Raw genomic sequence first — 24,041 nt, 5'->3', positions numbered from 1 at the left:
ATAAACGATAACATTCTATTAGCTTTCCTAATTACTTGCTGTACCTGCATACTAACCTTTTGCGATTCATGCACTAGGACACCCAGATCCCTCTGCATCTCAGAGCTCTGCAATCTCTCACCATTTAGATCATATGCTTTTTTATTCTTCCTGCCAAAATGGACAATTTCGCATTCACAGTAGAGTGGTAATTTCAGTTGAAGTCTTCTCAGTGCCCTCCTTAGTCCCGAGTTATTGAGGTCTATTGTAGCCCCTTTTTATTGCTGCCTTGGCTGAGACCACCTAACTTGGCACATCCTAACTTGGCACAACTCACTGATGCGGAAGCCTGAGACTTCCTGGGTCACTCCCATGAAGAGCAGTGTATTTACCCACTGAGCACATCAAGAGCCCCCTCAAAGGCAGTAGGAGGTTCCCTTGCACCACGAATCAGCTACTTGCGGCTGGGTTGAGAGTATCACTGGCACCGGGCGGGGAGCTGGTCACCTGCCATCCCTCTCCAGGGAGGAACTTGTACACGGATCGCGGTGGGAAGTTTAATGAAACGCGGGGGGGGGGAAACAAATACATCGCAACTAAAAGGAATCAAGTGCTCGGTATTACAATCTGCGGTCTTCTGAAAGGCAGGAGCGAAATGCAATTTAGCAGGTTATTTTAAATCCAGCTCTCCCCTGACACGCGCACAAGCTTTTCAGGTTAAGAACCGTCACCCAAAGGTTGTTTCTGCAGTTGAGCCAGTTAAGGGATTTCACTCTTTGTTAAGGCTGCTGCTCAGTGGAGAGTTTGTTATTGATGAATCGATCCCAGCCAATGATTAAATGCTACCTTTGATAACGGTTAGGTTGCATTCGATTAAACAGGGCGTTTTGCACCTTGTTACAGGGGCTATTCTCAGGTTTCAATCCATTAAGCCCAGCACCTTACAGGGAGGGTATCTGTCTGCAGCAGCCCTGGTACCATACGAGAGTTTGGTTTGTGACTTTCTACATTAAGCTGTTACCAAATCTTACCGATCCCATTTCCGCAGTACGTCCGGCCTTCGTCCAAGGACAGTATAGATATTTGTTTAAAAAAAAATTTCATTGTAAAAAAAGGAATCCCGTTCAGAGGCCTGTGAATGGGCTGTAAGCTGGCGCAGTGCGTCGTGCACTCACATTGTGAAACAATTCCATATCATGGTACGAGCGTGTTGATGTGTTGAATGAAGGGAGGAAGAGGTCAGGGTCCCAGTGGCAGAGCATTTTTATTAAAAAACGGGCCTCTCAGCGATGCCTGCTCGGAGACGGGATAGTTTTTATTCTCCCGCGCGCTCCGTTGCGCAGGACACACTGTGGAGTGAAAACGGCCTTTACTCAACCCGTTCTCCCGCTGCGCTGCCGTAACCTCAGCAAGGGGTTTCTGCCGCAGTTACAGGGGCCCAATTGGGAGAAGTACGGAAGAAACTCTCCACCAACGTGTTGCGCTGCTCAGTCCTTTAAAATAAACCCTTCCTCTTCATTTATTCATTTCCTAAATGGCGTTTTGTTAGAAATGTGACAGGTTTGAACTGACGGAGACCTACGTTCCCCGCTGCCATCTAAAGCCCTTTTAATGCCCATCTTTCCCGAGCACTTGATGTTAACTGACAAATGGGGGCTGCACCATACTGTGACTGGGATGGCTCGTAAAGCCTGAACGAGTGAGCTGGCTTTCTGCTGAGCGAGGGTTCCCAACCATCCCGCTCCGGGCGGGAGTCTCCCGATCGCTGCTGCTGGGGACTCGGGAGAAGCGGCCCCAGTGTGCGCGGTTCGCTCATGCGCAGAGTACACCGGCTGTCGTGGCTTACAACCAAATCCTGTTGTCCGGCCCCTGCTGGTCTCCCCGCTATTCGGAAACACCGCGTCATTGCCAGTTGTGATGATGACGGTATCGGGGCCAACGACAATCGCCTGGAAACTCCGTGAGTCCTGACAGAGCAACTGGAGGAGGGAGAAAGAGAGCAACACTAACTGGGAGAGGGGGGGAGAGAGCAACACTAACTGGGAGAGGGGGGGAGAGAGCAACACTAACTGGGAGAGGGGGGGAGAGAGCAACACTAACTGGGAGAGGGGGGGAGAGAGCAACACTAACTGGGAGAGGGGGGGAGAGAGCAACACTAACTGGGAGAGGGGGGGAGAGAGAGAGCAACACTAACTGGGAGAGGGGGGGAGAGAGAGCAACACTAACTGGGAGAGGGGGGGAGAGAGAGCAACACTAACTGGGAGAGGGGGGGAGAGAGCAACACTAACTGGGAGAGGGGGGGGAGAGAGCAACACTAACTGGGAGAGGGAGGGAGAGAGCAACACTAACTGGGAGAGGGAGGGAGAGAGCAACACTAACTGGGAGAGAGCAACACTAACTGGGAGAGGGGGGGAGAGAGCAACACTAACTGGGAGAGGGGGGGAGAGAGAGAGCAACACTAACTGGGAGAGGGGGGGAGAGAGAGCAACACTAACTGGGAGAGGGGGGGAGAGAGAGCAACACTAACTGGGAGAGGGGGGGAGAGAGCAACACTAACTGGGAGAGGGGGGGAGAGAGCAACACTAACTGGGAGAGGGAGGGAGAGAGCAACACTAACTGGGAGAGGGAGGGAGAGAGCAACACTAACTGGGAGAGAGCAACACTAACTGGGAGAGGGAGGGAGAGAGCAACACTAACTGGGAGAGGGGGGGAGAGAGCAACACAAACTGGGAGGGGGGGGGAGAGAGCAACACTAACTGGGAGAGGGGGGGAGAGAGCAACACTAACTGGGAGAGGGGGGGAGAGAGCAACACTAACTGGGAGAGGGGGGGAGAGAGCAACACAAACTGGGAGAGGGGGGAGGAGAGAGCCACACTAACTGGGAGAGGGGGGGAGAGAGCAACACTAACTGGGAGAGGGGGGGGAGAGAGCAACACTAACTGGGAGAGGGGGGGAGAGAGCAACACTAACTGGGAGAGGGGGGGGAAGAGAGCCACACTAACTGGGAGAGGGAGGGAGAGAGCAACACTAACTGGGAGAGGGGGGGGAGAGAGCAACACTAACTGGGAGAGGGGGGGGGAGAGAGCAACACTAACTGGGAGAGGGAGGGAGAGAGCAACACTAACTGGGAGAGGGAGGGAGAGAGCCACACTAACTGGGAGAGGGGGGGGAGAGAGCAACACTAACTGGGAGAGGGGGGGAGAGAGAGCAACACTAACTGGGAGAGGGGGAGAGAGAGCAACACTAACTGGGAGAGGGGGGGAGAGAGCAACACAAACTGGGGAGTGAGAGAGAGAGAAACACTAACTGGGAGAGGGGGGGAGAGAGCAACGCTAACTGGGAGAGGGGGGAGAGAGCAACACTAACTGGGAGAGGGAGGGAGAGAGCAACACTAACTGGGAGAGGGAGGGAGAGAGCAACACTAACTGGGAGGGGGGGAGAGAGCAACACTAACTGGGAGAGGGGGGGAGAGAGCAACACTAACTGGGAGAGGGGGGGAGAGAGCAACACTAACTGGGAGAGGGAGGGAGAGAGCAACACTAACTGGGAGAGGGGGGGAGAGAGCAACACTAACTGGGAGAGGGGGGGAGAGAGCAACACTAACTGGGAGAGGGGGGGAGAGAGCAACACTAACTGGGAGAGGGGGGGGAGAGAGAGAGCAACACTAACTGGGAGAGGGGGGGAGAGAGAGCAACACTAACTGGGAGAGGGGGGGAGAGAGCAACACTAACTGGGAGAGGGAGGGAGAGAGCAACACTAACTGGGAGAGGGAGGGAGAGAGCAACACTAACTGGGAGAGAGCAACACTAACTGGGAGAGGGGGGGGAGAGAGCAACACTAACTGGGAGAGGGAGGGAGAGAGCAACACTAATTGGGAGAGGGAGGGAGAGAGCAACACTAACTGGGAGAGGGGGGGAGAGAGCAACACAAACTGGGAGGGGGGGGAGAGAGCAACACTAACTGGGAGAGGGGGGGAGAGAGCAACACTAACTGGGAGAGGGGGGGAGAGAGCAACACTAACTGGGAGAGGGGGGGAGAGAGCAACACAAACTGGGAGAGGGGGGAGGAGAGAGCCACACTAACTGGGAGAGGGGGGGAGAGAGCAACACTAACTGGGAGAGGGGGGGGAGAGAGCAACACTAACTGGGAGAGGGGGGGAGAGAGCAACACTAACTGGGAGAGGGGGGGGAAGAGAGCCACACTAACTGGGAGAGGGAGGGAGAGAGCAACACTAACTGGGAGAGGGAGGGAGAGAGCAACACTAACTGGGAGAGGGAGGGAGAGAGCCACACTAACTGGGAGAGGGGGGGGAGAGAGCAACACTAACTGGGAGAGGGGGGGAGAGAGAGCAACACTAACTGGGAGAGGGGGAGAGAGAGCAACACTAACTGGGAGAGGGGGGAGAGAGCAACACAAACTGGGGAGTGAGAGAGAGAGAAACACTAACTGGGAGAGGGGGGGAGAGAGCAACGCTAACTGGGAGAGGGGGGAGAGAGCAACACTAACTGGGAGAGGGAGGGAGAGAGCAACACTAACTGGGAGAGGGAGGGAGAGAGCAACACTAACTGGGAGGGGGGGAGAGAGCAACACTAACTGGGAGAGGGGGGGAGAGAGCAACACTAACTGGGAGAGGGGGGGAGAGAGCAACACTAACTGGGAGAGGGAGGGAGAGAGCAACACTAACTGGGAGAGGGGGGGAGAGAGCAACACTAACTGGGAGAGGGGGGGAGAGAGCAACACTAACTGGGAGAGGGAGGGAGAGAGAAACACAAACTGGGAGAGGGCAGGAGAGAGCAACACTAACTGGGAGAGGGAGGGAGAGAGCAACACTAACTGGGAGAGGGGGGGAGAGAGCAACACTAACTGGGAGAGGGGGGGAGAGAGAAACACAAACTGGGAGAGGAGGGAAAGAGAAACACAAACTGGGGTGTGAGGGAGAGAGCAACACTAACTGGGAGAGGGAGGGAGAGAGAAACACAAACTGGGAGAGGGAGGGAGAGAGAAACACAAACTGGGAGAGCGAGGGAGAGAGCAACACTAACTGGGAGAACGGGGGAGAGAGAAACACAAACTGGGAGAGGGAGGGAGAGAGCAACACTAACTGGGAGGGGGGGAGAGAGCAACACTAACTGGGAGAGGGGGGGAGAGAGCAACACAAACTGGGAGAGGGGGGAGGAGAGAGCCACACTAACTGGGAGAGGGGGGGAGAGAGCAACACTAACTGGGAGTGGGGGGGGAGAGAGCAACACTAACTGGGAGAGGGGGGGAGAGAGCAACACTAACTGGGAGAGGGGGGGGGAGAGAGCCACACTAACTGGGAGAGGGGGGGAGAGAACAACACTAACTGGGAGAGGGGGGGTAGAGAGCAACACTAACTGGGAGAGGGGGGGGAGAGAGCAACACTAACTGGGAGAGGGAGGGAGAGAGCAACACTAACTGGGAGAGGGAAACACAAACTGGGAGAGGGAGGGAGAGAGCAACACTAACTGGGAGAGGGGGGGAGAGAGCAACACTAACTGGGAGAGGGGGGGGAGAGAGAAACACTAACTGGGAGAGGGAGGGAGAGAGCCACACTAACTCGGAGGGGGGGGGAAGAGAGCAACACTAACTGGGAGAGGGAGGGAGAGAGCCACACTAACTGGGAGAGGGGGGGGAGAGAGCAACACTAACTGGGAGAGGGGGAGAGAGAGCAACACTAACTGGGAGAGGGGGGAGAGAGAGAGAGAGAAACACTAACTGGGAGAGGGGGGGAGAGAGCAACGCTAACTGGGAGAGGGGGGAGAGAGCAACACTAACTGGGAGAGGGAGGGAGAGAGCAACACTAACTGGGAGAGGGAGGGAGAGAGCAACACTAACTGGGAGGGGGGGAGAGAGCAACACTAACTGGGAGAGGGGGGGAGAGAGCAACACTAACTGGGAGAGGGGGGGAGAGAGCAACACTAACTGGGAGAGGGAGGGAGAGAGCAACACTAACTGGGAGAGGGGGGGAGAGAGCAACACTAACTGGGAGAGGGGGGGAGAGAGCAACACTAACTGGGAGAGGGAGGGAGAGAGAAACACAAACTGGGGAGTGAGAGAGAGAGAAACACTAACTGGGAGAGGGGGGGAGAGAGCAACACTAACTGGGAGAGGGCAGGAGAGAGCAACACTAACTGGGAGAGGGAGGGAGGGAGAGAGAAACACAAACTGGGAGAGGAGGGAAAGAGACACAAACTGGGGAGTGAGGGAGAGAGCAACACTAACTGGGAGAGGGAGGGAGAGAGAAACACAAACTGGGAGAGGGAGGGAGAGAGCAACACTAACTGGGAGAGGGCAGGAGAGAGCAACACTAACTGGGAGAGGGAGGGAGGGAGAGAGAAACACAAACTGGGAGAGGAGGGAAAGAGAAACACAAACTGGGGTGTGAGGGAGAGAGCAACACTAACTGGGAGAACGGGGGAGAGAGAAACACTAACTGGGAGAGGGAGGGAGAGAGCAACACTAACTGGGAGGGGGGGAGAGAGAAACACAAACTGGGAGAGGGGGCGGAGAGAAACACAAACTGGGAGAGGGAGGGAGAGAGCAACACTAACTGGGAGAGGGAGGGAGAGAGAAACACAAACTGGGAGAGGAGGGAAAGAGAAACACAAACTGGGGTGTGAGGGAGAGAGCAACACTAACTGGGAGAGGGAGGGAGAGAGAAACACAAACTGGGAGAGGGAGGGAGAGAGAAACACAAACTGGGAGAGCGAGGGAGAGAGCAACACTAACTGGGAGAACGGGGGAGAGAGAAACACTAACTGGGAGAGGGAGGGAGAGAGCAACACTAACTGGGAGGGGGGGAGAGAGAAACACAAACTGGGAGAGGGGGCGGAGAGAAACACAAACTGGGAGAGGGAGGGAGAGAGCAACACTAACTGGCAGAGGGAGGGAGAGAGCAACACTAACTGGGAGAGGGGGGGAGAGAGAACCACAAACTGGGAGAGGGAGGGAGAGAGAAACACAAACTGGGGGTAATGTATATACGTTTAAGGGGGGGGAACTATCTTTTACAGCTCGTGTATACTGCAGTACCGGCAGTGACCACACCTGTATATAGCATTGAGTAGTAATCTGTACAGATCTGTTCCCGTGTGAGCCACGTTGAGTAAACACCTGTTGTACCGTTCTCCTGCAGTCTGTGTCTTCTTATACACAGACACAACATTGGCGACAAGGCAAGTTCGAACCTACCTGCAACTCTGCATCACCTCCCGGGGATTCGTTCCTGGAGATCAGTGGATTGGAGGTCAAGGCCAGAGACTCGGGCGCCGACCACGGGCAAACGCCCAGTCATCCAGCAGAGACTCGAGAATTGCGGGGGAGGCTGTCGAGAGCCAGGCTTGGCTTTCCAGTTGAGGTGGTCCAGCGCAGACCCTTCCCGGACAGCGGCGGGCTAGAGCCCGACCGAGCGGCACAGCAAAGGGCCGAGCAGCGTCGACGGGAGAGAGAGGGCAGGGCGCAGCCGGTGTTCAGGGGCCGAGCAGCGTCGAAGAGAGGGAGAGAGAGACGCGCAGAAACCCGCGAGGCGCCGCCATTGCCACGAGGACCGCCGAGAGCGGCGTTGGCAGCAGCGCGCAAAACCTACAGGGCGCCGCCATTGCCACGAGAACCGCCGGGAGCAGCGTTGGCAGCAGCGGGGGAGGAAGGAAAGCGCGGGAGATGCCATTTTAAGCCATTGGGAGACGCCATTTTAAACCACACCCAAAATGCCGAAGAGTGGCAGTATCACCGCATCTGACAATGAAGTCGAAGATTGGACTACATATGTCGAATGAATAGAGGTGTACTGCAAGGCAAATGAGGTGTCAGATGACAAGAAAGCGTCGGTATTGTTAAATTTAATGGGTGCAAAGACGTATGGTTTATTACAAAATCTAGTAACCCCAACGAAGCCAATGGAAAAGAGTTTTGAAGACATAGTAATGATACTACAGGAACATTTAAACCCCACACCGTTGCTGATAGCAGAAAGATTCAAGTTTCACAAACGGAACCAGCATAAGGATGAAAGCAATGCTGATTATTTAACAGAACTGCGCAAACTATCGAAACACTGTCAGTTTGGAGCGGGACTGGCAGATACCTTAAGGGACAAGTTTGTGTGTGGGCTTCAAAGTGAAGGAACCCAGAAACGGCTTTTATCTGAAAAGGACCTTACGCTGGACAAGGCTTTCAGCATTGCGGTATCATATGAAGCAGCAGCACGGGGCGCTGCAGAGATACAACAGAGACCGCAAGAATATGGCACAAACGAAATGTCATATAGAACAGAGAAGTGCTATCGCTGCGGCAGAACAACACACGACCAGAATGATTGCTGGTTCAAAGACAAAGTGTGCAGACAGTGTGGAAAAGTAGGACACATAGCACGAGTCTGCAGGTCGGGAAAGAAAACCAGCAATAAGAAACCAACCAAAGAAAAGTACAAGAAGGTACATAAGATGACGGAGAATAGTTCAGACGAACAAAAGAGTGATAACGACTCCGAAAGCAGGGAACTGAGTTGTCTGAAACTACATAATGTGATCACAATGGAGGATCACCGAACCATTTGGGTCACTCTCAAGATAGCAGGAGTCCAGGTAAAGATGGAATTGGAAATAGGATCAGCCCTAACATTCATAAACTGACGGGACTACGAGCGGCTATTCTCACACATACCCTTGAGAGACACAAAAATTATTTTGAAGACGTACGCGGGGCAAAAAGTCTACCCCAAAGGAAAAATAAGGGTGACCGTTATATATAACGGTAAGGAAACACCAAAACGAGACCTGTATGTATTGCAAGATGGAGGACCACCATTACTGGGACGTGAATGGATCCGGAAAATACAACTGGATTGGCATTCCATACAGGCACTGACTGTGGCTGACAAAAAGGATGACGACGTCACACCTGGGCGACTGTCAAAGATCCTAACTGACGCGAAAGAAGTGCTCCAGCAAGGACTCGGAACACTAAAAGGCATGACAGCGACGATTAAAATTGAAGAAAACGCAAGCCCAAAATTTTTTAAGGCCAGACCGGTACCTTATGCGATCCGCGCTGCCGTCGAAGCAGAGCTGGAGAGTCTGGAACGTTCAGGTGTACTGTCCAAGGTAGACTGGAGCGAGTGGGCTACACCCATCGTCCCTGTGATGAAAAAGTCGTTGAGCAGCACGCCTAGGGAACCAAGGAAGGTTCGCATCTGTGGCGACTTTAACGTAACAGTGAACCCAGTCCGTCACACCGTACAATATCCACTTCTGCGGATTGAAAATATTTTCGCCTCGCTATCTGGAGCGAAACACTTCACTAAGATTGATCTGGCCCAGGCATATCTGCAAATGGAGGTAGAAGAAGCATCAAAAAAATACCTCACAATCAACACCCATAAAGGTCTCTACCAATACAACCGGCTGGTATTCGGGGTAGCATCAGCTCCGGCTATTTGGCAGAGGGCAATGGAACAAGTCCTGCAAGGGATCCCAGGGACCCAGTGTTATTTGGACGACATCCTGGTCACGGGCGAAAATGACAGTGATCACCTTGCCAACCTGGAGCAGGTGCTCACTAGATTGCAGGAATATGGGCTCCGAGCTAACCGCCCCAAATGCAAGTTTTTTAGAAAACAGATCTCGTATTGTGGCCACGTTATTGATAAAGAGGGGTTACATAAGTCCCCAGAGAAGATTGAGGCAGTAGTCAAGGCTCCAGCACCGGGAAATGTGTCACAACTGAGGTCGTTCCTCGGGCTGGTAAACTACTACCATAAGTTCTTGCCAAATTTGTCTACAATACTACACCCACTGAACACCCTACTGCAAACGGGTGCCATGGAAGTGGAGTGACGAATGTAGACGAGCTTTCCAGAAGAGCAAAACACTAATCACATCGAAAGAGGTATTGGCCCATTACAACCCGGTATTACTAATTCGGTTGGCATGTGATGTGTCACCCTACGGCATTGGAGTGGTGCTGTCGCACAAATTCTCGGACGGCTCACAGAAGCCAATAGCCTTTGCGTCATGATCACTAACCTCAGCCGAGTGTAACTACACCCAGATTGACAGGGAGGCCCTCAGCCTAGTGTGGGGAGTGAAAAAGTTCAATCACTATCTGCAGGGGCAGAAATTCACCTTGCTGACTGATCACCAGCCTCTTGTCTCCATTTTTAATCCGAAGAAGGGCGTTGCGCAGTCATCACCGGAATGACTACAAAGATGGTCACTTTTTCTAGGGGCGCACCACTATGAGATTGAATATAAGGGCACGAAACAGCATGGAAATGCTGATGGGCTATCACGCCTGCCACTGCCTACTGCGGAGGAAGCACCAGCAGTGGATCCTGTTGAAATATTCCATTCGACTATAGTTGAATACCTACCGGTAACTAACGCTTGTATCGAAAAGGAAACCCGAAATGACCCGACACTGTCTCGGGTATATGATTTGACAGTGAAGGGATGGCCAGCACATGGCGACTCACTGTTGCCAGCATTCTCGACAAGGAGAGAACAGCTGTCAGTGTGCCGGGGGACCTTGATGTGTGGATCCCGACTGGTAATTCCACCCAAGTTAAGGGATAGAGTGCTCAATGAGCTTCATGAGGGTCATCTGGGAGGGGTAAAAATGAAAAGCCTAGCCAGGGCTTATGTGTGGTGGCCGGGAATCGATAAACAAATCGAGGACCTGACCAAGAGCTGCTCAGGATGCCAGAAAGTCCAAAATGCACCACCACAGGCCCCTCTACACCCATGGGAGTGGCCCTCGTCTCCATGGCAACGGGTGCATATTGATTTTGCTGGTCCATTCATGGACTCAATGTTTTTAATAGCCGTGGATGCGCACTTGAAATGGCCTGAGGTCATCAAAATGTCCTCCACCACCACGGAGAAAACTATTGCAGTCCTGCGGACCATTTTTGCCAGGAATGGCTTGCCAGAACAGATTTGCTCCGACAACGGACCACAGTTTGTGTCCGAAGAGTTCCGGAGGTTCTTGAAAAAGAATGGGGTAAGGCATTACACATCCGCCCCGTATCATCCAGCCACAAATGGATTGGCTGAGAGGTTCATACAAACCTTTAAGAAGGCAATAAAGGCTATGTACAATGACAACATTCCGCTGCAGCACAAGGTGGACAATTTCCTGTTCGCCTACCGGAATGCGACACATGCAGTCACCAACCAGGCCCCAGCCATGATGTTCTTTAACCGAAGGTTAAGATCTCGCCTGGATTTGCTCAGACCAAACGTACGAAGAGATGTTGAGAGTAAGCAATTCCAGCACATCCATGAGAAACCAACAAGGAGCTTCAATGTAGGGCAACCCGTCTTGGCCCGCGACTACCGAACAGAAAAATGGCAGCCAGGAACGATATGCACACGGCAGGGCCCACTAATGTACACAGTGGACGTTGGGGAGAGCATCGTGAGACGCCATGCTGACCAGATCCTAGAGTCACAGGAACAAGTCAACCCCATGCCTCGCCCATACGTACCTGGCGATGAACCCAACGTACAGGTCGCATCTACCCCAGAAACAGTAGCATCGGAAGCTGATGAACCAACCGACAACAGGGGGCCAGAATCGCCTCCGCACCAAGAGCAAGACACTCGGGAAAGGCGCTATCCAGAAAGGATCAGGAAGCCTCCCCAAAGACTGAATATATAAATAGACTATTTTCAGCTAATGTTGCATGTTAAAAGTGTTAATTGTAATTAGTTTGATATTTAATTGTTAAATGAGTGTTATGGTACTGTTAATCTAAAAGGGGAGGAATTGTAATGTATGTACCTTTAAGGGGGGAACTATCTTTTACAGCTCATGTAAACTGCAGTACCGGCAGTGACCACACCTGTATATAGCACTGAGTAGTAATCTCTACAGATCAGTTCCCGTGTGAGCCACGTTGAGTAAACACCTGTTGTACCGTTCTCCTGCAGTCTGTGTCTTATTATACACAGACACAACACTGGGAGAGGGAGGGAGAGAGCAACACTAACTGGGAGAGGGAGGGAGAGAGCCACACAAACTGGGGAGTGAGGGAGAGAGAGAGAGCCACACAAACTAGAGGAGAGATTGAGAGAGACACACAAAGTGGGGAGGGAGAGAAAAACATAGGGAGAGACAAACACAAACTGGGAGATGGAGGGAGAGAGAAACACAAACTGGGAAGAGAGAGAGCCACACAAACTGGGAGAGGGAGGAAGAGTGAGCCACACAAACTGGGGAGCGAGAGTTCCTGTTGGCCTGTGATGTGAGCTGTTGTACAGTGTGTTTTGTTCTGGGAGTCTGGTGCTTCTCCCTGAGCACAGAGTCTCACCGTCCTGAAGCTGGGCTTCATTGGTGGGGAATGGGAATCAGTGAATTGAATTAGGTTTGGTTTTAGTTTTGTTATTATTTTTATAACATTCTGTGTAAAAAGTCGTAAAATTGTAGGAAAAATTTAGTTAGAAGGTACTTCTATCATTGATGGTTTTGCTGAATCAGTGGTGTTTACTTGGTGTTTCTCATTGCGGTAGATACTGTAGAAACATCACAGAAGTAGTTATTTAAACATTACTTATCCTTAAATCTTGCTGTGTACTGAACTCCGTGCTGTAAAATTCGCTCTTATTTCCTTGTGTTTTATTTTTAGTGGGCGGCCATGTTGATTTTGATGACTTTTTGGAGTTGATGGGACCAAAGCTTTTGGCTGAAACAGCAGACATGATCGGAGTGAAAGAGCTACGAGACGCTTTCAAGGAGGTGACCATTTCAGCGATTGTTAAATAACCATGGTTGGGATTTCCGCGGGACTTTTCCCGATCTCCCGCCATAACTTTGGAATCGGGGCAAAGGTCCGTTCACACCAGTTCTCCGGGTTTCCGCCAAGGTTATGGCGGGGGATTGGAAGAACCCCCAGGGAAATTTCAGGTGCCGGTTTAGTTTTATATTAAGGCATATTATCCTAAATTCACCCTGGAATAATCTGCCAGGCAGCACAGACTACAATGGGAGTTTGGAACACAGTTGGATGCTAGGCTGGCTGCGCTCAGGTACCAGAGGGCCTAATTTCAGTGGGCCCAACGGTCTTTTCTCATTTTACTTCTCATTTTGTTTTCTGAAAGAGGAAGCTTTATACACACTTCAAAGTGCAGAAGATCTGTAGGCCAAAGAGGTGGCCATTTATTGCCCCAGTGACTGAGTGGGTAAGTGCACTGCTGAGTGTGGAACTGAGCCACACAGACCAGGGAAGTGCCAGATTCCATTCTTGGTCCGTGCTGAGTTAGCTGGCCTGACCTGGGATGGCAGTAAAGGCTACTGCAGTTGGCCTCAGTGTTGCTGGTTAGGAGGAGAAAAATCGGCCAGGGTTCCCACTCCTGTTTGCCATAAGATGCATGTGCATGGACAGTAGGTGAGGGCGAGCGCACTGTCATCCTTCATGTTCAAATAACCTGCCAGCACCTACTATCTAGGCTTATGTTTGAAGAGTGGTCACTTGGGCAAAATGCCAGAGGGCAGCCATCTTAGCGATTATTTTGGGCACAGACTGCTCCTGGCTATTGCAGGAACTGGTTCCACCTTAAGAGAAATTCCAGACTGAAAACGGAAAGACGCCCTAATGTGCTTCAATTGTCTGCTTCTCATATACTCAAGTGTGTTTACAACTAGTCAACCTGAGAGTTCAAACTCAATGATAACATCCAAACCATTGAGATGGTCAGTTGAGCAAAGATGAAGGCCCCGATTTTCTGCCAGCCGTCAGGCGGGCGGGGGCCGAAAATCGCAGAAATAGGGGGTCGCGACCACCCCCCCCCCCCCCCACCCCCGGCCTGATTCCCCGCCCTGTCCGACTTTCGGACCGCCGTTTCTCCGCGATCCGAATCAGTCCCGCCCGCCGCTGGCAGGACTGGCCGTCGCAACACTAATCACCAATTATTACCATGTTTAAACCTATTTTCAGGGTCCATTGCGATTTTGTGGGGTTCCCCACGCTAAACACGCCTGCGGGGAACCCCGCTGATGAAACCTGGCGTGAAGCTTGCCGGCTTGCTTGCTGTCAGTTGCAGGTCAGGGAAAGCTGCGATTTAAAGGGACAGCACTTGTATGTTGAAGGACCTTGTTGCTGCACGCTTGGGGCTACTTCTTCAAGGCTTAGGCACAGCTGTGGAAGGTTGGAGCCTCACACACTTCTCCAATGTGATCTCCTGGGAAGCCCCTCTCGCCACCCTCACTCAGCACTTCCTCAGCGGAGGCATCTACGAGAAGCATGGGACGCCTTTTTTTCCTTCCCTTCTTGCCATTAGAGGATCTCCAGCAGCAGAGGCGGCAGCAGCAGAACCAGGAACAGCAGGATGAGCACCAGGAGCACCAGGCTGCTGCTCACTCACCTGAAGTTGCACAGGCCAGAAGGGGCCAGCGCTTGGAAGTGGCTTGAGAGCACCTTGCTGCGCTTTAGGGGGCCATGGGGACCCGTTTCTGCACTGGCAGTCCTACTCGAAGGACTTCCATGAAGGTCTGGTTTCTCTGTTCAATAGATGGCCAACGCTCCTCAAGAGATGTCATTCTCTTATGAGCACTCACCATGTTTTCCGTACCCTGGCGAGTTATCTCCTCCATGGAGGTTGCCACCTTTCCATGGTGATGCGTACATGCACCAATGACTCCACAAAGCTTTGCTCATGGTCGCTATGGACTCCTCCATTCGCTCCACACTCGCAGCGACCCTGGAGACAAAACCTGCCAGAGACTCCTGCATCTGTGCATGGAGATCCATCACCTCTTCTCTTGCGGATGGACCCAGAGGCAGAGGGTCGACCATGCAGCTGAGCTGACAGAGTCCTGTGCCCTCCGACGAGGACTCTCCACTGCTGTCCCTGTCTCCAGAATCTGCTGAGGCTCACTTGTGAGCTGTGAAACACCAGGTGACAACACTATATGTCCCGAAGGTCCCCCCCCCCCCCCCGAGGTGTGAGTGTCTGCGCTGGTGCTGGGTGTGCTTACTTCTGCTGACGCTGCGCCCTCAGAGGTTGGAGCTTCCTCTGAGGAGTCTGGCTGCACAGCCTCTTCCTCCTCCACAGTGGGGACGGGGGCTTTGGATGGTCCTGTGGGGGAGTAGAGGAAGGAGTTAGAGATGTGATGCCAAGGTTACATGCACATTCGATTTGACATCTGCTGACACCTGCATCCATGCAGCTTTGGTCTCAGTTGGAGGCCTCTTCCTGCCTGACCTAGGGAAGAGGACCTCCCTGTGGGCCCTAACCCCATCCAATAATGCCTGCAGTGAAGCTTCGTCGAATTTGGAGGCAGCTCGGGGTCTGGCACTGGCCACCGCTGCTGCAGGCTCCTCTGCCATCCTGTATGGTTCGTTTGGAAGCCAACAGGAAGCAATGCTCGCTGTGGACCTTGAAAGCACCACGAATGATGACATCATACTGTGGGGCTTTCTGACTAGAAATGGACAATTAGCAAGGCTGCCCACACGCTGGAAATTAATTGGCCACTTGAGGGAAAATTGCGTGCAGCTGGCTGACATTTTTTTGTGTGTCAGAACCCCACATTCGGGGAATCCGACCATTTCCCACACAATCCACAAAATCGGGGCCGAAGTCTCTCTAGATGTTGCAGATTGATTACTAATCAATGTCTGCACGGCATCTGGGGAATTGAGGAAAGCCAAGCCAACCAAGGAATTCACCCTGAACGCCTTGTAACTTAAACAGCCAGCCTCTATCCTCATGGTCCTGTGATATTAGACACTGTGATTTGTTACTCCCATTTAGCCATTCCTTCTGTCATTTGGGGGGAGGCCAGCTTTGGCCCAATGGATTCTTGGTCTTTAACATCATGTAACAATGTAAGGTTTCCTCAAATGCTGTGATAGGGAGGTCTTCTCACTCTCAATTCCAGAAGTGAAGTTTTCAAATCACTCAGAACAACTTTTCATAAAGTCTTGGTATCTTTGGAGATACTGAGCACAAGTCCAAGCACCCCCCCCCCCCCCCACACACACACTCTATAAAGCAGAGGGAAAATCAGATAGGGAGCCTCCAATGGGCCAACCTTGTGTGCCTCCTGATTGCTGGTCAAGATGATGGCCAAGGAGATGGTTGCTTTCTCTGTGCTTATGACCACTGAAAGTGCATTGCCCAGGAAGGAGACTTGCATTGCATAGAATTATATAGAATTTACATTTGGCCCAACTGGTCTATGCCAGTTTTTATACTCCACATGAGCCTTCCCCCCCACGCTACTTCATCTCACCCTATCAGCTTACCAACCCCTGTAAAGGGAGCGACTGCTCAGTGCCTTGCTGCATAGCATGGATAACATTGGATATTCAAAGCAATAGGGTCAAACCTATATTCAAAGCAATGGGGGTCAAAGCTATATTCAAAGCAATAGGGTCAAACCTGTATTCAAAGCAATGGGGTCAACCCTATATTCAAAGCAATAGGGTCAAACCTATATTCAAAGCAATAGGGTCAAACCTGTATTCAAAGCAATGGGGTCAAACCTATATTCAAAGCAATGGGGGTCAAACCTATATTCAAAGCAATAGGGGTCAAACCTGTATTCAAAGCAATGGGGGTCAAACCTATATTCAAAGCAATAGGGTCAAACCTGTATTCAAAGCAATGGGGTCAAACCTATATTCAAAGCAATGGGGGTCAAACCTGTATTCAAAGCAATGGGGTCAAACCTATATTCAAAGCAATAGGGGTCAAACCTATATTCAAAGCAATGGGGGTCAAATCTATATTCAAAGCAATAGGGTCAAACCTGTATTCAAAGCAATGGGGTCAAATCTATATTCAAAGCAATGGGGGTCAAACCTATATTCAAAGCAATAGGGTCAAACCTGTATTCAAAGCAATGGGGTCAAACCTATATTCAAAGCAATGGGGGTCAAACCTATATTCAAAGCAATGGGGGTCAAACCTGTATTCAAAGCAATGGGGGTCAAATCTATATTCAAAGCAATGGGGTCAAACCTATATTCAAAGCAATGGGGGTCAAATCTATATTCAAAGCAATAGGGTCAAACCTGTATTCAAAGCAATGGGGTCAAATCTATATTCAAAGCAATGGGGGTCAAACCTATATTCAAAGCAATAGGGTCAAACCTGTATTCAAAGCAATGGGATCAAACCTATATTCAAAGCAATGGGGGTCAAACCTATATTCAAAGCAATAGGGGTCAAACCTGTATTCAAAGCAATGGGGTCAAACCTATATTCAAAGCAATAGGGTCAAACCTATATTCAAAGCAATGGGATCAAACCTATATTCAAAGCAATGGGGGTCAAACCTATATTCAAAGCAATGGGGTCAAACCTATATTCAAAGCAATAGGGGTCAAACCTATATTCAAAGCAATGGGGGTCAAACCTATATTCAAAGCAATGGGGTCAAACCTATATTCAAAGCAATAGGGGTCAAACCTATATTCAAAGCAATGGGGGTCAAACCTATATTCAAAGCAATGGGGTCAAATCTATATTCAAAGCAATAGGGTCAAACCTGTATTCAAAGCAATAGGGTCAAACCTATATTCCGCCATTCAATTGGGCCACCGTGCATATAGTCAGTTTATTTGAAATAAACTATATATCTATAAAACGGATAATGCTGAAAAAGAAGAAAAAAAGAACTAGCATTTATATAGTGCACTTCATGATCTCAGAACATCCCAAAGCACTTTACAGCGAATGAAGTACTTTTGAAGTGTAGTCACTGTTGTAAAGTAGGAAATGCGGCAGCCAATTTGCTCACAGCAAGGTCCCACAAACAGCAATGAGATAATGACCAGATAATCTGTTTTAGGTTGAGGGATAAATGTTGGCCAGGACACCGGGAGAAATTCCCAGCTCTTCCTTGAAATAGTGCCATGGAATCTTTTACATCCACCTGAGAGGGCAGACGGGGTATCTCATCCGAAAGACAGCACCTCCGACAGTGCAGCGCTCCCTCAGTACTGCACTGAAGTGTCAGCCTAGATTTTGTGCTCAAGTCTCTGGAGTGGGATTTGAACCCACAACCTTCTGACTCAGAGGCAAGGGTGCTGCCCACTGAGCCACAGCTGAAAGGGCAAATATGAAAGAAATGTGCATATGGATTTGAAAATCATTTGATGCATTAGAATACCTGCGAACGGAAAGCCCTGTTAATACATGTTCTAAACTGAGACTGAATGCGTTTCCTTAAACACACAGTTTGACACAAATGGAGATGGGGAGATCAGCACAACTGAACTTCGTGAAGCCATGAAGAAATTACTTGGCCAGCAGATTGGACACAGGGACATTGAGGAAATACTGAAAGACGTTGACTTGAACGGGGATGGACGTGTTGACTTTGAAGGTAAGAGCCAGCTTTGTTCTTTCAGCTCTACAGCGTTTCAGTAGCACTCTTTTCATCGCACGGTGCCTACCCAGTGGGGCCGAGTACTGTGTCCAAAGCACAGTGCATACACTCTAGGGTGGAAAGGGGGACAAAATTGGGCTCAAAGCCAACCCCAACCTCACCGCCCCAACCTTCATTTCCCTCCCCCCTGCCCCACCCCGGCTGGGGTTGTCACTGTCTGAGCCTTCCCCGATGGGAAATGTGTACAGTGGGTGGCCAATCCGCTCTCGGCCAATTTACCTCCTCCCTCAACCGGCATTGAAAGTTCCGCCCGATGAGTTTCGGGGACGTGTTTAATGAGCAAAAGTTCACATGCAAGTTTATTTTTAAACTTCACCATGAGCTGATGTTTAATCCAGCTTATTTTAACTCACTGTGTCAATGTTTATCAGTAGACATGACAGATTACAAAGTTTGAACTGCGTTTGTTAGCTAGCTTATTTCGGGACTGATTAACATACCTGCCATTTTGAAGTGGTGTGTGAGTAATATCTGTCTTAACTCGGGAAAAGATAGACTCCAATCAATGTTTCTATTTCTCAAACTCATACACTGAAGCTCAGTGTGTGTTTAATGTGCTCTAAACCGTAGGCTCTGGCACCTAGCCTGGTTTTTAAACACTTCACTGATTTGCATATTTCAGCTTTCGCAAACAACCTCTCACGATGATTCTTAAATTGCTGATTAAATCGGGAGCAGAAGTATGTACAGGAGTAGTTGTTCCTCTGGGATCTTTACCCTTCCTGAATTTTGCTCCCTTTCCTCCTACACATCCCGTGCTGATGGCACTGACTCTTTGCTGGGGTTCAGTTCCACTGGTGTTGGAGTGGCCAGTATTCAGGTGTGAGCCTAGACTGTGTCGACAGGCTGCTCAAACCTGTACATGAACGAAATATCCTAGAATTACACAGAATTCAGCAAAAGGTTAGGAACAAGGGTTCGGTTTTCATCGGCCAGCAGCTTTGGGAGGGTTAACATTCAGGGATGCTGCAACACTAGTAGATTGCCAGAAAATGCACGCTAGAGACCATTCCACCGTTACATCTCCTAGAATCAAATGCATGCATGCCCCTCCCACTATATGACTAGACCCAACAGGGATTGGATGCAACCCACTCCCACTAAACATCCCAGAATTCTTGACTATACTAGACCTTGACCAGCCGTTTCACCTTGTCCAGAAAAGTAGAATCATCCTGTGCTTGAAGTGGGGGTAAATTTGAAACTAACCTGCGGAAACAATATTTCAGTGAGCGAGTGGTCAGTCTATGGAACAGGCTCCCTAGGGAGACAGTGGAAGCAGTTAGTATTGATTCATTCAAATACAAATTAGATTGCTTTTCAGAAAATAACATTTTGGGATTCGGTGTATGAGTAATTTGAGACATGACATGTGGTAAGTGTAACATGCTTCGGGGGAAGAGGTGACTTTGAACCTATAGTTCACAAAGCTCTCCACCATTGGGGATTTCCTTGTGTCATTTCTGGATCTGTTGTAGAATAATTGATCGAGACTGATTAGTCAACAACTCCATTATCATTGTATCACGTGACTCCAAGATGGTGGACAGCGAACTAGATGGACCATGGTCTTTTTTGGTCTGGCAATCCCTATGTTCCAATGTACTATTACATCTTAAAAGTGTTTTTTTATTTGTTGAGGTAGAAATAGGAGAAGGCCATTCAGCCCCTCGAGCCTGTTCCGCCTTGCTATTAGATCATGGTTGATCTGCCCCTCAACTCCATTTACCTGCTTTTGCTCCATATCCCTTGACCCTTACCCAACAAAAATCCATCGATCTCGGTCTTGAAAATTTCAGTTGACCCCCAACATCCACAGCCGTTTAGAGGAGAGAGTTCCAGATTTCCACTACCCTCTGTGTGAAAAGGTGCTTCCTGATTTTACTCCTATATGTCCTAACTCTAATTTTAAGATTATGCCCTCTTGTTCTGGATTTCCCCACCAGAGGAAATAGCTTTTCTATCGAATCCCTTTATCATTTTAAGCATCTTGATTAAATCACCTCTCAACCGACTAAACTCAAGGGAATACAAGGCAAGTCTACGCAACCTCTGAGTTAGAAGGTCATGGTTCTGACTGTGAGCTATCAGATGGAGCTCTGACCGGGAGCTCTGACCGGGAGCTCCGACCGGGAGCTCCGACCGGGAGCTCCGACCCTGAGCTCCGACCGGGAGATCCGACCCTGAGATCCGACCCTGAGATCCGACCCTGAGCTCCGACCCTGAGCTCCGACCCTGAGCTCCGACCCTGAGCTCCGACCCTGAGCTCCGACCGGGAGATCCGACCCTGAGCTCCGACCGGGAGCTCCGACCCAGAGCTCCGGCCGGGAGATCCGACCCTGAGCTCCGACCCTGAGCTCTGACCCTGAGCTCCGACCGGGAGCTCCGACCCGGAGCTCCGACCCGGAGCTCCGACCCAGAGCTCCGACCGGGAGGTCCGACCCTGAGATCCGACCGGGAGCTCCGACCCTGAGCTCCGACCGTGAGCTCCGATCCTGAGCTCCGACCCTGAGCTCCGACCCTGAGCTCCGACCGGGAGATCCGACCCTGAGCTCCGACCGGGAGATCCGACCCTGAGCTCCGACCCTGAGCTCCGACCCGGAGCTCCGACCGGGAGCTCCGACTGAGCTATCAGAGGGAGCTCTGACCATGAACTATCCGAGGGGTGGGAGCTCTGGATGGTTTAGTGGCTGAGCCAGTTTTGTGTCCTGTCAGGTTTTTCTGTAACATGGTTTTACGGAGCTCTTAGCTAAGACCTACGTTGAGTGTCTCAAGTCATTTTGTTTATTGAACGCTATCCTTGTCCCAATCTTTACCTTGACAGAATTTGTCCGGATGATGTCTCGTTGAAGAAGGAGAAGAACCTGCTGGACCAAGATGGCAAATAGCCACCAACTGACATAAACTGACGCAATATCTTAACACTGCTCTTGAGACTTGATTGAACGGCCCTGCCGACTATAGAGCGAAACCTCTTTCTATTCCAAGCTACTGAAGAAATTCCGAGTTTCCACCAAGCTGGAGCTTTGTGCTACGAACTGAAACAAAGACTCTTTGTATTCTCCTGCTGCCTGACTTCCACAGTAAATGTTATTCCAGGTCGTGTATGGCTGACCCCCACCGAGGACTGTACATATAAACATGGTGGTACGGTCAGTCTTTAAGTGTGCAGTGCTCAAAATAAAATCACTAACGTAATTAATAGGTGAAATTTGAAGTTGTAACAAGCTGTTTATAGTTCTTCAGTCTTCTATGTGGCGTTGCAGGATTTATCCTTCAGTGATAGCTCAGACTATCAGGGATAAGAATTGCTCTGTGACTATATTGATCACACTGACTAACACATTTGCACTAAATTTGCCTCTCTGCTATTTTAGCGCAGTCATTAAAATGAATGGTTTGACAAATGCATTGAAATAGCAGAGACGGGAATTTTAATGCATTCTCGCATTAACCAATGTACTTAAATAGCTTGACAGAGGAAGTGAAGCCTCCCGATGTTCGTAGGCTTTGTGGTGATATCCCGGGATCAGCATGTCAGAGTCACTCAAAACACAATGGAAAAATCTCCACAAATGTCTTCATTAGTACAAACCAAAGGTCACAACAGGATGCGCTGACTCTTTCTTCAAAGATTGAATTCGATTGAACTCTCCCTTCCATTTCATGTTGTGATCTGGAATACGCTGCCTGAAGGGGTGGTAGAAGCAGATTCAAAAGTAACTTTCAAGAGGGAATTGAATACAATACTTGAAGGGGAAAACTTTGCAGGGCTATGGGGAAAGAACCGGAGAGTGGGACAACCAAGAGTTGGATAGCTCTTTCAAAGAACCAATGCAGGCACGATGGGCCGCACGGCCTCCTGTGCTCTAGGATTCTATTCTATTTCAGCACTTTTCTTTTTTATGCTCGACATGGTGAGGGATGTTAGCACTGGAATTTTTTTTTTTGCCCATTCTCAGTGTTCGCACCAACCACTCTCAGGTCAGGTGCAGCACAAATAGCGGCTGTCGTTAAAATGGCTTGGAACACCTTTCCAGCTCTTAAACCCCAGCCCCGGGTGTTGGCTACTCTCAGTCTCCCTCCTGCTGCTGCTACTGGTTGAGTGTACTCATGGGGCGGAAAAGACAAGCCATTCTCCTCAGACTGAGTGAACCGCTCTATAAACTACATTGACCATAGTGTGGATTGACTCCTCCCTCCGCTAACATTGAATGAGCACCTTCTTGATGATTTTATCTGCTTTTGGTCATCTCCCTCAGAAGGAATTGAGTGAAGTCCACGATGGACAAATATTGGATGGTCTGCAGGAGGAAAAAGCTCGACGGGTGAAGTGGCCTTTCCTTGTTCCGCAATTTTTTAATGCTCTTAATCACAAATTCAGTGGCACAGTCATCATTATTATAAGTCTTTTGAGGCCTTAAGAATACAAGGGAGTTCTTTAATTCTGAAAGGCTGACACTTAGCTGTAGAACCTGGCCTACTAATTGCCCCTTCCCATTTATGCTATCAACAACAACAACAACTTGTATTTATATAGCGCCTTTAACGTAGTAAAACGTCCCAAGGCGCTGCACAGGAGTATTTTGAGACAAAAAATTTGACACCGATCCACATAAGGATAAATTAGGGCAGGTGACCAAAAGCTTGGTCAAAGAGGCAGGTTTTAAGGAGCGTCTTAAAGGAGGAAAGAGGTAGTGAGGTGGACAGGTTTAGGCAGGGAATTCCAGAGCTTAGGGCCTGGGCAACAGAAGGTATCTCCTTGGTTGGGAGTGTAGGACGTTCCAAGTACAGACATCTCCATGGAGACGCAGTTGAACAATTTGTGAAAGCACCTCTCATGGATCTCTCAGTTAAAAGATCTGGTCAAGACTTTGCCCTTTCCCCCCCTCTCTCTCCCTAGCTCCGGGCCATGGAGGGAACTGTAGTACTCCCCTCGCTGCCCAGACTCAGCACTGACCAGGGATCCTTCCCAGTCTGTGTGATTTAATATTGCACAGGGCAATTGAGGGCAACATGTCCCAAACTGCTGGGAAGCAGAAACTTCAGCAGCAATCTCAAAATGACCAGTTACTAGAAACAAGGTGGGTAAATCTATCCTAACTCGCCCCGGGAGGAGAAACGGTGTCCATGGAGAGTAAATTCAGGCGCGGTTTAACGGGCAGCCAACCCGATCCCAGCAGCTTCCCGCCAGGCAGCTTAGATTAAAATTACCCAAGATATCAGAGCCAATAAATAACCAAAGGAAAAGACATTTGAATGACAATTTGAAGAATGGTTTTGGTTAGTGAGCATCTATAATGACGACTTCACTTTATAGCTGCACTTCAAATACAGGATTCAATTTCATCCTATAGGACTCTGTGACTAAAATCACATGTAGACATCGTTCACCCTCATTTCGAAAGGACTATTAAGTATTCACTTGGTATAATTGTACCCTATGGGGAGCAGAATGCAGAATAATTAAATTGCGATTTAAAATGGTTCTTTATTATAAATATATGTCTGCAGTTGCTTGTGTGTGGCTCCCTTGATCAATGTTATATTGTCCTTCACTGATGTGTGCACAGATAAATCTTGTTCTCTAGGCTGAGCCTTTGCAATATTGCTGCAGCAGAGAATGATGGAATTGGGTCTCTGTT

The 24,041-nt window shown here is 49.9% G+C and overlaps 1 protein-coding gene across 3 annotated transcripts in view; it reads left to right on the top strand.

Annotated features, from left to right (window-relative positions):
• cabp1a (calcium binding protein 1a) overlaps nucleotides 1-21,607 on the top strand; it is a 143,841-nt gene extending 122,234 nt beyond the window's left edge. For all 3 annotated transcript variants that reach the window (XM_085961841.1, XM_085961844.1, XM_085961843.1), the window contains exons 4-6: nucleotides 12,626-12,735; nucleotides 18,186-18,333; nucleotides 21,221-21,607. In XM_085961841.1, the coding sequence (XP_085817967.1) occupies nucleotides 12,626-12,735; nucleotides 18,186-18,333; nucleotides 21,221-21,246 (284 nt within the window). In that variant the 3' untranslated portion in view covers nucleotides 21,247-21,607. The remainder of the gene's footprint in view (nucleotides 1-12,625; nucleotides 12,736-18,185; nucleotides 18,334-21,220) is intronic.
• The last annotated feature ends 2,434 nt before the right edge of the window (nucleotides 21,608-24,041 follow it).

This window comes from Somniosus microcephalus, chromosome 19, assembly GCF_052327205.1.
Source record: "Somniosus microcephalus isolate GS21.2 chromosome 19, FLI_Smic_1.0, whole genome shotgun sequence".
Classification (NCBI taxonomy): domain Eukaryota; kingdom Metazoa; phylum Chordata; class Chondrichthyes; order Squaliformes; family Somniosidae; genus Somniosus; species Somniosus microcephalus.
This window is presented reverse-complemented; position numbering and strand designations above follow the sequence as displayed.